Here is a 12,192-nt window from a genome sequence, read left to right on the forward strand (position 1 = left end):
TTGCATATAGAAATATATTGCTATTTTATTCTCATATATGTAATAATATGAAAACATATCTACTACTTGCTGCCAAACTGTAATTAAACAGATATAAATACATCTTTAATTCACGTTATTAAAGCATTCAAACGATTATATAAAACAAAATAAATTTGTTTAAATGATCAAGAAAGAATTATAACTGTGCAAAGCTGTTTAAATAAAACAATATGTGGATTTTTTTCAGGTTCAAGACCTCTATTTATTTCAGAGTGAAGCTAAAAAGCATTAGCACCTGTCATTCTTTGATTTATTGAACCAGTAGTGTCGGCGTCTCTAACTGACAAAACGGTACTGCATATTCATGGGAAAATACACAAAACCACATTCACAAAAAGAATTAAAATCTCATCGTGTAAAACAGACTGTTGGCCATAAGTTAAAGATAAAAATTCTTCTGTCTGGCTATAGAAAACAAAGAAAGTGGATTGAAAGTTGATAGTCTTGTTAGGGATGCCAGACATAACTATAATGAAAATATACAATCTAAACAGAAAAATAATATAACTACCTGGAGAACATATTATAGAATCCCACATCAAGGGATCTTAGCAATCAGAAACTCTCTTCTGTTTTGTTGCTATTCTTATTGCCTTCTCTGACAAAGTTATTGAATATAAATGCCTGGGTATCACAATTTCAGACTTGCTACTTTTGTACTAATAATTTGGTCCATCTCTGCCAATGAAGGTTGTTGTAGGTAAAACTATTGTTAATTTTGTTAATTATGACAGTGCCTAACATGCATCTTCCCCACCTCTTGCACTTGGCACTGTATGAACACAGAGTGGTTGATGGTCGCTGCCCTGAAGAAACACTAATTAGACAACATAGATACAATTTAGGTAAGGGATATAACCTAAAAGCAGAGTGAACAATGTAAGGATAGCAAGTATCAAGTCAGTTCTATCTTAACGTGGAGGGGTTTTGAGTGGATTTACACAGGAAGTAACTGTTTGAGGGGAAAAGTCAGAAGCACAACTCAGTGACTTCTGAGTCAAAATCCCTTTAGTACTTGACTACATACAAAATAAGTTCACAGAAAAGTGAGTGTACCCTGCACTAGCATACTTTCAGCTAACTCTGTGTGTATCTTGCTGATGCTCACTACACATTTGTTAATGCATTTTGATCTACACTAATTTCAAAGAAGATCAAAGGGCACTAACAAACTATTAGTAGAGCCTTGTGCAGATACAAAACTTTGAATCCATATTTGTACTGATTAAGTTGTATCTGACCCATGAGCCACACTCCATCATTTGTGTTTTTCACATCCACAACCACATCAGCACCTTCTAGAGCAGCAGTTCTCAATAAGACCTTCATGGCCCTGAGTGAGCCATGAGATGATTTCTGGGGGTCTGTGGCATTTGTGAGGCAAAAGTCCAGAGACCCAAGAACCTGCTCCCTTGTAGGGCTTGAGCCTAATGCCCGAAGCTAAAGTCCTTTAACATTATCTCTAGCAACTTCTATTTGCCCTGGATCATGTAAGCCTTGAGTTGTTCTCCCCATTCTAACAGAGAGGTAGGTGTCAGTCTTTATAACACCCATTGGGTTAAGATATGGAAACAGAAAATAGTGTCCACATATTGTGAAGATCCTTCCAGTGGATGAGGGATTGTTTCATGAAGATAAGTACATAATGAAGCATATTTAGACTGTGTCTGGTGGGTGAACAGATGGTTCTGAGTCAACCTTGTACATTCAAAGTCTGGCATATTCTGTCATGAAAATAGTGGCTGCCACATGACTCACTGTCACTGCCCCCAACAAGATGTGTCTCCATGAACTCAAGGTTCTGTACTCAGGTCAAGGTGGATTTTTGTATGTACAGTTGCAGGCCCAATTCAAGAAAGAGGCCTATGGCCTTTGAAGTTGCCCAAGATATCAGTTCCAGGGGGCGGCTGTTCAGCAACCAAGCATCCAGGCAAGTGTATACAAAAACAGCTCCCCCGCAGAGCTGCATTGTTACCACCAACTTGACCGTTGGGGCGGATGACAGGCTAAGGAAGAGCACTCAGTACTGAAAGTGGTACTGGCCGATAATAAAATGTAGGACTTGTTTATGGAATGGGTGGATAGCAATGTGAAATATATATCTTGTAGTTTGAAGGCTCAGAAACAATTCTCTTGCTCTAATGAAAGAATTATCACTCTGCACCTGACATTCTAAACATCTGTGCCTTCACACTGGTGTTGAGTAGTCTCAGGTCTAGAATGGGTCTCCAATTTCACTCTTTTTGGTAGGGAGGTACCTTGAATAAAACCCCTTCCCTCCGTGCTCTGTGGAGACTGATTCTGTAGTCCCTGTTTATAAGAGTGCTTATTTCCTGACAAAGCACACTCTCATGAGATGGCTCCCTAAAGAGAGAATTGGGGTTCATTGGTGGAAGTGAGGAAAAGTGAACTGTTTAACCCAAGGAGATGATGTCATAGACTCATAGGCTGTCAGGCTAGAAGGAATCATCATGATAATCTAGTCTGACCTTGGGCACATTATACAACTATACTCACCTAACCCTGTAATAGATCCATAACCTCTGGCTGAGTTACTGATGTCCAAACACCATGATTTAAAGACTTCATGTTATACAGAATCCAACATTTACACTCATTTAAAAACAAAGTGACCAGTGGAACGTGAAACAGAGGAATTCAGTGTTTCTACCAATCTAACTGGGGGGAAATTCTTTTCCAACCTCAAATATAGCAATCAGTTAGACTCTGAACATGTGGACAGCATATACCAGACAGACACTTGGGAAAGAATTCTTTGTAGTAACTCCTGAGCTAACTCCTGACCTTGCACTTTGCACTGTTAAATATCATCCCATTTCTCTTACACTAGTTTTCAAGGTCATTCAGATTTTCTTGTATGATATACTTATTCTTCTCTGCAGTGGTAACACCTCACAACTTTGTATCAGCTTCAAATTTGATAAGCACTTCCCCACTTTTTGTGCTATCACCATTAATAAAAAAATATTAAAATAAGATTTGTCCAAAGGCCAAACCCTGAGCAACTCTGTTTGTAATCTCCCCCAGCGCTCACAGGTTACATTTCAGTATGATCCACTGTAGTCTCCCCCTTAGCCAGTTCCATATTCACTTTTTAATTATCATATTAATTACTATATTATCCAAGTCAATTAATAAATTCCCATTAGAACTGTGTTGAATGCTGTATTAAACATCCAGACAAATTAGAGCTATTGTATTTCCTATGTCTAAAAAGTCAATTATCTTCTCAAAGAACAAATAGGTTGGTCTGGCACAATCTATCATTTGTAAAGTATGTTGTATTTTATTCTACTTATTATTTACCTCTATGTTCTTAACTACTTTTTCTTTGAAATTCGCTCAAGGACCTTGCATGCAATTGAGGTTAAATTAACAGGCCTGTTGTTTCCCAAGTTACTCTAAGACCCACTTGTCCATATTGATTGTCTCCCAGGCTACCCAGAAATGGTGAAGGTGGTTGCCAAAAAGAGAGACTGATGAATTGCTGCAGTTGAAAAGGATGTGGAAGGTAGTTCAGACCCTTGACCATCACATCAAAATTACTGCTTGGAGGTGAATGGATGGGAGGCGGGAAGCTGAGAAGCAGACGGTTTCCTTCTCTGAAATCCCTGCCTTCTCTGGTCTGGCTCATATCTCCTCTGGGAGGGAAGGAATTGGATGGGACATGATCTCTGGCCCTCTGAAACTTGCACATTCTTCTCCTGTATAGATGCCACAATAATGCAAATTTGATTTAGAATTCTTCAGTGTTCACAAAGACTCATCTTAGAGTGAATATGAGTGAACTGATCTGAGAATAACTTAGATCCATCAAAAGGAAGATTTTTATCTATACTCTTAACCTTCTTTGGGAAAACAGATAACTGGTAGCAGGAGACTCTTCTCATCATCACTGCTTAATCATTGAATGGGAAGCAGTATCACTGGCATCCATGAAGGCTTCATAGGTTATCCTGGCAAGTAGCTGGCCCCCCACAATGCCTGTCTTTAAGTGCACTCTGTGATATTCCAGTAGATGGTTGATGAACTAGATTAATATGGTGGTATTTTACCATCAAGGTCTGATAATTAGCAATTCAAAATTTTAGGAAATGAAAGTGTATGCCTTTCTCCTTAGTAGGTCCAGGCACTTGTGAGCTCTGTCATGACACATAAATTTATGGTGATGCTGTCTGCCATGTTCATTCTTTGCACCTACCACCAAGGACTTAAGTGAGAGAACTGAAAATAGAAATTCCAAGTCTTTTGCTCAAAGACCTTGCATGCAACTGAGGTTAAACTAACAGGCCTGTTCCCCAAATTACTCTAAGATACTTCTCGTAATAGCTTTTGTCTGGTCCTTTGCATGTAAGCAAAATAGAAGCTAGGGTGTGCCAGATGATCTTTGCTGGACAAATAAGACTATGCAGGCTGCTTAGAGAAAGTGAATGACAAGCATCTTGTGATGAGGTTCTATAACCTCCTTGAGGCGGATCTGCAAGAAGACTATGACCCTATTAATGAGATCATGAAAGTGATTGAAGTCATCCACCAGGGATGAAGAAGGAGGCATGATTCTTTTAATGGTTTTAGCCTTCTGTTCTTCAAAGGATTCCTCAGGAGAATCAAGGCTGCTGCAGGGAGTGATAATTGCTCCTCATCAGAAGAACTAAAGGCTCTGGACAACTGTTGGCAAAAAGATACCCAGAGCCCCCATATTGCCAGGAAAAAGGTGACTGCAGGCTTGGAAGAGGCCCAGAGGCATGCCATGCCAGCAAGGCATTGGTGCTAATCTTGGGCCATGAGCAGTTGCAGCTTCTGCAGAGATTTCTAGGAAGAAAGTCTGTAGCAGTGAGACTGAGGAAAAAGCCTCATCAGAATCATATTCCTCAAGTTCATTCAGGAATGGTGGAATGCCTGCAAAGAGCTGGAGAAAAAAATTGTTACAACTGATCTTGATGTTCTAGATCCTTAGAGCATATCGGAGCCAAGGAGCAGAGAGTTGTGAGTCTCAGATACAGTCAGGTCTGAGGAAAGCAGAACTCCTGTGATAATGCACAGGTGATTGGTACCTAGGCTGATGTCTACACTGAAGTAGTCATGGATGAGGATGCGGATGGTAACACTGGCTTTGGGCATTAGAAAGGAAGCATGACTACTGAGGACACCAAAGGTCTTGTGCGCTCCCAGGGCCATGCTGTCCGAAACCAAGTGGTATTTTTAGGTACTAAGGAAGCAGAAGAAGAGCTCTTCTTGCCACTCTGGTCTGATAATAGTACCAAGTGTCTCTCTGGGCCTGTGGCTTTGCCACCTTATGGTATAGCTGTGACCTGGGTACCTGAGAAACTGAAAACCTGTACCTGACAGGAATGATGATGGTGTCAGGGTGCCTGAGGGAAACAACAATCTTCAATTTTTATAAATAAAATCTATAACTCGTCAAATTTTCCAAAAGACAGCTGGCATACACTATTTCATCACGATGGTTAAAGTTTGACAAAGTTATATGCAAACTGAAAACAGGGTCTTGTTGGGTCTGTTGAGTAATCCTAAAATAGGTGGGTTGGGTAGCACTGTATAGAATTATAACATTTAGATACCAAAGTTAAGAACAGAGACCATTACAGAAAGAAAAGGACATATCATCAAACTAATCTGATTGGTAAGTTAAATGCAAATAGCAGCACTATGCAATATAGCCTGACCATTTATTTCTATCCGTTAATGGTTATCTTCTGAAAGAATTGGGCTTGTTTAGTTTGGAAAAGAGAAGATTGAGGGGGACATGATAGCAGTTTTCAGGTATTTAAAAGGGTGTCATAAGGCAGATGGAGGGAACTTGTTCTTCCTTGCCTTTGAGGATAGAACAAGAGGCAATGGACTTAAATTGGAGCAGGGGAGGTTCAGGTTGGACATTAGGAAAAAGTGCCTAACTGTCAGGGTGATCAAACACTGGAATGAATTGCCAAGGGAGGTGGTAGAATCTCCATCACTGGAGATATTTAAGAAGAGGTTAGATAGATGGCTTTCAGGGATGGTCTAGAAAATGCTTGGTCCTGCCATGAGGGCAGGGGGCTGGACTCGATGGCCTCTCGAGGTCCCTTCCAGTCCTACTCTTCTATGATTCTATGATTCTTGATCTGCTCTTCCCAGAAGATGATGTAATGCCAAGAGTGCACATGCCTGTCTTTCTTTTTTATTTTCTCACTCCCCTCTTCAATCATCTTCCTTTTTCAGTAGGACTGCATTAAATGGATATTTGCTAAGTTTGGTTCTGACCATGCACTTTGAAGAGATCATACACATGAAATCTCACCGAGATAAATGCATTAATTAAAGATTCTGCCTGGTCTATTGCAGTATCGGCACTATGCCCATTTGGCTATTCACCATACCTGGATAAGTGAAAAGTAGTGGTTCATCAGGATACCAATATGATCTGGTAACCAGCCATCATTCATGATATCACTACGTTCTTGCTCTGCTTCTTCCCTTCTGTTTTCACAAATATCCCAGAGACGATCCCTCAGGTCCTAAAGCAGATAAACAAATACTATTGCAAATAACCGATGTGTGAAACCTTAAGCTATCTTTCATATATTTAGTAAATTATATTGGTGTGTATGGCAAAGGCACTTTACTTAAACCTCATTGTTAATTAAGTGCCTTTTCCCTCAGTACAAAAAAGGTAAATTAAAATAACATGCCCAAAAAGTGATAAATTAGGCCCTGAAGCTCACACAAACGAGCTCTGGAGACCCACCAGAGGCCTGGATTGACTAATAAGTAAAAAGACACAACCATTATTACACAACTAGCACCATCCGTTCTCTTCCCAATACAGAGTGAGAACTGGTGGTGGTGGAGGCTGTAACCTTCACAGTTCTGGGGATCAGAATATAACTTCTAATGGGCCAAACTCCACTTGTGTTGAAAAGTTCTCTGAAGCTGAGATGCACCTGGACAAAACAGCTGTGTCTACACGTGCACGCTACTTCGAAGTAGCGGCACTAACTTCGAAATAGTGCCCGTCATGGCTACACGTGTTGGGCGCTATTTCGATGTTAACATCGACGTTAGGCGGCGAGACGTCGAAGCCGCTAACCCCATGAGGGGATGGGAAAAGCGCCCTACTTCGACGTTCAACGTCGAAGTAGGGAACGTGTAGTTGTTGTGCGTCCCACAACTTGGAAATTGCGGGGTCCTCCATGGTGGCCATCAGCTGAGGGGTTGAGAGATGCTCTCTCCAGCCCCTGAGCTCAATGGTGGCCGCGTGAAGCGGCCCCTTAAAGGTCCACACCCCCTCCCTTCCTGTGCAGGAAGCTGAGAGAGCGTGCAGGCAGCAGCAGTAACACACGGCTAGCCTGGACGCTCTTTTGCAGCCACCCACACCCCCAACTGACCTGATGGCCGCCCGGCAGCCCCCGCCAGCGCCCTCAGGGAACCCCCCCTCAAGGGGAGCCAGGGTTCCCAGAGCAGGAGCCAGGCTGGGAAGTGGCAGCAGGGCCCCTCCTGGATGGAGGCCGAGCTTCGGGACCTGCTGGGGCTCTGGAGCGAGGAGGAGGTACTCCAGGTAATGGGGAGCAAGAGGCGGAACGCGGATGCGTTCGCTCGGCTGGCCGAGGGCCTGGCCACCCGGGGTCACCCTGCCCGCACTCCGGACCATGTCCGGAGTAAAGTGAAGGAGCTGCGGCAGGGTTACACCCGGGCCCAGGATGCGGCCGGCCGATCTGGGGCCGCCCCCGTCACTTGCCCCTTTTACAGGGAGCTCAGGGACATCCTGGGCCCCCAGCACACCTCCTCCCCTCCGGCCACGCTTGACACCTCGGCTGAGGAGCCCCAACAGGCCCCGGAGCCGGAGTCCACCCCGGAGGCAAGCCCCGCACCCCGGGGGCCCCCCCAAGAGCCCACCCCCGGGGCACCGGAGCAGGAGGAGGAAGAGGAGGGGGACTCCTCCTCCACCGACACTGGCCTCCAGATCCTCCTCCCATCCCGGAGCAGCAGCCGGGTGTCTGCCCCCCGGGTGTCCCCCGACCGTGGGAGTGGACCGTCAGGTATGTACCCCCCCCCGGTGCACACCCCCGGGGTTGAGGGGCAGGGGTAATAGATATGGCCAGGGCCCTCCACATGCCCAGATGACCATGGCCCCAAGGACAGCAGTGGCATGTCCCTCACAGGAGTGCATCAGCCCCTGCCCCCCGCAGCACGACAGTGCCATGCCCCATCCCCGGGGCAGGGGGGAGCGGAACCTCTAGGGTCCCCCGGAGGGAGGTGGTGGGACACCCAGCAGCAGCAGCAGCAGCAGCAGCAGCAGCAGCAGCAGCATGTGATGGAGTGGGGGGAGTGCAAATGCGAGACTCAGGCTACATATGAGCAACAAGCTGAATAGCTCCCAGTGGCTAAGGATGATCCTGGGGCTACAACTGGCAGGTTACACCTCTGCCCTGAACAAAAAGGAGGGAGGAGCCGAGCTGGGTTTGAATCGGGGACCGCAGTTAGAGGCTAGGGGAAGGGAGAGCTAGAAGGCTGCCTGCCTGAGGAGGGGGAAAGCTACACCCCAGAGGGGCACCCCTCGGGGTCTTCTCCCCAGGACGGGTTGGAAGGACTGTCTCTGACTGCTGTACTGTCGCTTCTGGGAGAAACTGGGCATCTGTTGCCTAAGAAACCTCTCCTGTCATACCTGCTGAGTGAGTGAGAGTCACTCCTGCCAGCGGATGGGGTGCAATGCAGGGGGACCCCTGAACCCCATCACAGCAGCATCTCCCGGGGACGGGGATGGGAAACCTGCAGCACAGGGGTTGGGGGACAAGGGCCACGGCTCGGGGCCCACACTAATGGCTGTCTCCACTCTTCTTCCCCCCCCGTGTTCCGCAGCTGCACCATCGGAAGGACCGGAGAGCACCGGCGAGGCTTCAGTGGTCCCGGAAAGCCCTCCGGGGCCATCGCTCCAGGCCAGCCCCTCGGCGGAGGACCGACCGGCCCCGCGGTGGGCAAGACAGCAGACCCAGCAGCAGCAGCCGCCGGCGACGGACCCCCAGCTGCTGGCCCTCCACCGCCGGCAGGTGGAGGTCGCTGAGCAGTGGCTGCGGGTGGAGCAACGCCGCCTCCACCTGCAGGAGCGGGCACTGGCCTGGCGCCAGGAGGCATGGGGGGGCCTACATGCAGACATTCAACCACATAGCGGACTACCCGGCCCCCCATGCCATGCCGGCTGCCGCTGCACCCGCCTTGCGTGCTCCACCCGCTGTGCCACCCGCTGCTCCAGCAGCCGCGCTGTCCGCCATCGCACCGCCACCCGCCACCGAGGGCCATTCCGCCGAGGGGGACCTGGGGCCAGCTGACACTCGCCGGCCGTATCTTCCGGTCTGCCCGGCCCCCAGCCAGCCCCGGCCAGGGCTGCGGCTGAGGCGGGGATCCTGGTCGCCCACCCTCAGTGCTGGACTGTAGGGGCATGGGACCCAGGACGTGGCCCCCTCCCTTTGTATATATTCCCCCAACTTTTATGGGTTTTTTGGGCTGTACATAGTTTGTATTTATTTGTGACCCCCGTTTTCAATGTCTGATCCTTCCCCTCCCATGTAAATAGTTCTCCCCTTCCTTGTTATCCCTGTTTTTATAATAATATACATACGTATATATAAGTTAGAATTTCTATAGTTAATAAGAAGAGTTCCAGTAAACATGTTTGATTTGACAAACAAGTGTCTGCTTTTATTTGTACAAGAAAAGTGGGGTGTGTGTGCTGTTGGGTGCTCTGTGGTGTGGGCGTAGGGGCAGGGAGTATTGTGGAGGATGTGGGGGGGCAGTGGGGGGCCTGCCAGCGTTCACCCCGCGGCCTCATTGAACTGGGCCCGCAGGGCCTCCCGGACCCGGGTCCCTTCGGGGTCCACCTGGCGACTGGGGGCAGCAGGTGGCTGCACGTCGGCCCTGCCGGCCTCCACAGCCCAGCCCTGAAAGAAGGCCTCCCCTTGCTCTCCACCAGATTGTGTAGGGCGCTGCACGCACCCACAATCTGGGGGATGTTGGTGGGGCCCGCATCCAGGCGGGTGAGGAGACACCTCCAGTGCCCTTTGAGGCGGCCAAATGAGCGCTCCACCACCTGGCGCGTGTGGTTCAGGCACTGGTTGAAGCGCTCCTGGCTGGCAGACAGATGGCCCATGTACGGGTGCATGAGCCAGGGCCGGAGGGGGTATGCCGCATCTGTGATGACGCAGAGGGGCATGGTGGTGTCCCCCACAGGGATCTCCCGCTGGGGGATGTAGGTCCCCGCCTCCAGCCGGCGGCACAGGCCCGAGTTCCGGAATACCCGGGCGTTGTGGGTGCTGCCAGGCCAGCCCACATAAATGTCCTGGAAACAGCCCCGGCTGTCCACCAAGGCCTGGAGGACCACTGTGTGGTAGCCCTTCCGGTTGATGTACCGTCCTCCACTGTGCTCCGGGGCGCGGATGGGGATGTGAGTCCCATCCAGAGCCCTGAAGCAATTGGGGAAGCCCAGGGTGGCAAAGCCTGCGATGGCAGCATCTGGGTCCCCAAGCCTCATGAGCCTGTGGAGGAGCATGGCGTTGATGGCGCAGACGACCTGCAGGGGAAGCATATGGGAGAGCACCAATGAGGGGTGAGCAGGGTGCGTATGGCCCTCCCCTGCCAGGGCCCCCCTCCCCTCCCCTGCCAGGGCCGCCTCCCCCACCTCCCCCCGTGGGTCCTCTTACCTCCATGAGGACAGCCCCAACGGTGGCCTTGCCAACGCCAAACTGCTGGCCCATGGATCGGTAGCTGTCTGGAGTGGCCAGCTTCCAGACAGCGATGTCGACCCATTTCTCCACAGTGAGGGCACGCCGCATGGTGGTGTCCTGGTGCCTGAGTGCGGGGGTGAGCCACTGGCATAGCTCCAGAAACATCTGCTGGCTCATGCGAAAGTTCCTGAGCCAGCAGTCGTCGTCCCACTCTCCGAGCACCAGCCTCTCCCACCAGTCGGTGCTGGTGGGGTAGCTCCACAGCCAGTGGAGTATGAGGCGGGGGGCGGTCAGGGTGCTGCAGGGTTGGGGGTTGCGTCCTCCTCCCCTGTGGGCAGCTCCTCCTCTGTGGCAAGGAGGTGCTCAGCTGCCTCCTGCATGGCATGGAGCAGGGCGAGCACTGCTCCTGCAGGGGCGGCTGGGGGGACCTCTGGCTGCTGCGGCTGCTGCTGCTGCTGCTGGGGGTCCATCATGACTGCGTCGCTCGAGGTGTGCATGCCTATGGCTCTGCAGACCGCGTGCTGTGCAGGCTGAGTTTGTCTGGGAGGGGCCCTTTAAGGGAGTGGCTAGCTGTTGCCCCGGAAGTGCTAGTCCGCCCTGTGATCCTGTCTGCAGCTGTGCCTGGCACCCTTATTTCGATGTGTGCTACTTTGGCGTGTAGACGTTCCCTCGCAGCGCCTATTTCGATGTGGTGTTGCGCAACGTCAACATCGAACGTCAACATTGCCAGCCCTGGAGGACGTGTAGACATTATTCATCGAAATAGCCTATTTCGGTGTCGCTACATCGAAATAAGCTACTTCGATGTAGGGTTCATGTGTAGACGTAGCTAACATGAGAGAAGGTACCCATCATGCATTGCTCTTAAAAGGCTCTCAGTTCTTTCTCTAATAGTGTTTTTTCAAATACTTACAGTGCCAGCTGTTTTGAAGGGGCCAGGAAAGATGGAGACATTTTCTGAGGTGGGGACAGAAAGTGAGGACTCACCTGGAAAAGGCTGAAGAAGTGTTCCACGTGGCTCTTCTATTTTTCTTTCTCCTTCCCCTACTCCTTTTCTTTCAGCATGTGTGGGCTGCTTCTCCTCCCTCCCCTTCATTCCTCATGTGAAAGAGGGAATGTACTTACTTGCTCAGAGGCCTAAGCTCTGTACCACATACTATCACTGCCTTTGGGCACCAGGGGTGATGCCAAAGCTGGCTCTGTTTGGTGAATGATGTTATTTCGTAGTGGTGGAGAGTGAGAAGGTTTGATATAATAATTGCCTAGCTGGGGTAGCCATTGTGGGCTCCTGGTTTCAGCCGTATCATTCCTACTTTTAATCTAATTACTGGATTTCTGGTGATGGTGGAGTGTAGGCTGATTACTTTTTCCATATGTCAAAACTGGCAAACTGTTGTGTGAGTTTTTTCACCTT

At 49.1% G+C, this 12,192-nt stretch overlaps 1 protein-coding gene across 1 annotated transcript in view; it reads right to left on the reverse strand.

Annotated features, from left to right (window-relative positions):
* Window positions 1–12,192, reverse strand: part of LOC142013814 (sperm flagellar protein 2-like) — a 113,703-nt gene that overhangs the window by 99,820 nt on the left and 1,691 nt on the right. The window contains exon 4 of the mRNA XM_074995671.1: window positions 6,441–6,578. Coding sequence (XP_074851772.1) covers window positions 6,441–6,578 — 138 coding nt within the window. The remainder of the gene's footprint in view (window positions 1–6,440; window positions 6,579–12,192) is intronic.

The sequence above is a fragment of the Carettochelys insculpta genome, chromosome 5 (genome assembly GCF_033958435.1).
Source record: "Carettochelys insculpta isolate YL-2023 chromosome 5, ASM3395843v1, whole genome shotgun sequence".
In the NCBI taxonomy this organism is placed as follows: domain Eukaryota; kingdom Metazoa; phylum Chordata; order Testudines; family Carettochelyidae; genus Carettochelys; species Carettochelys insculpta.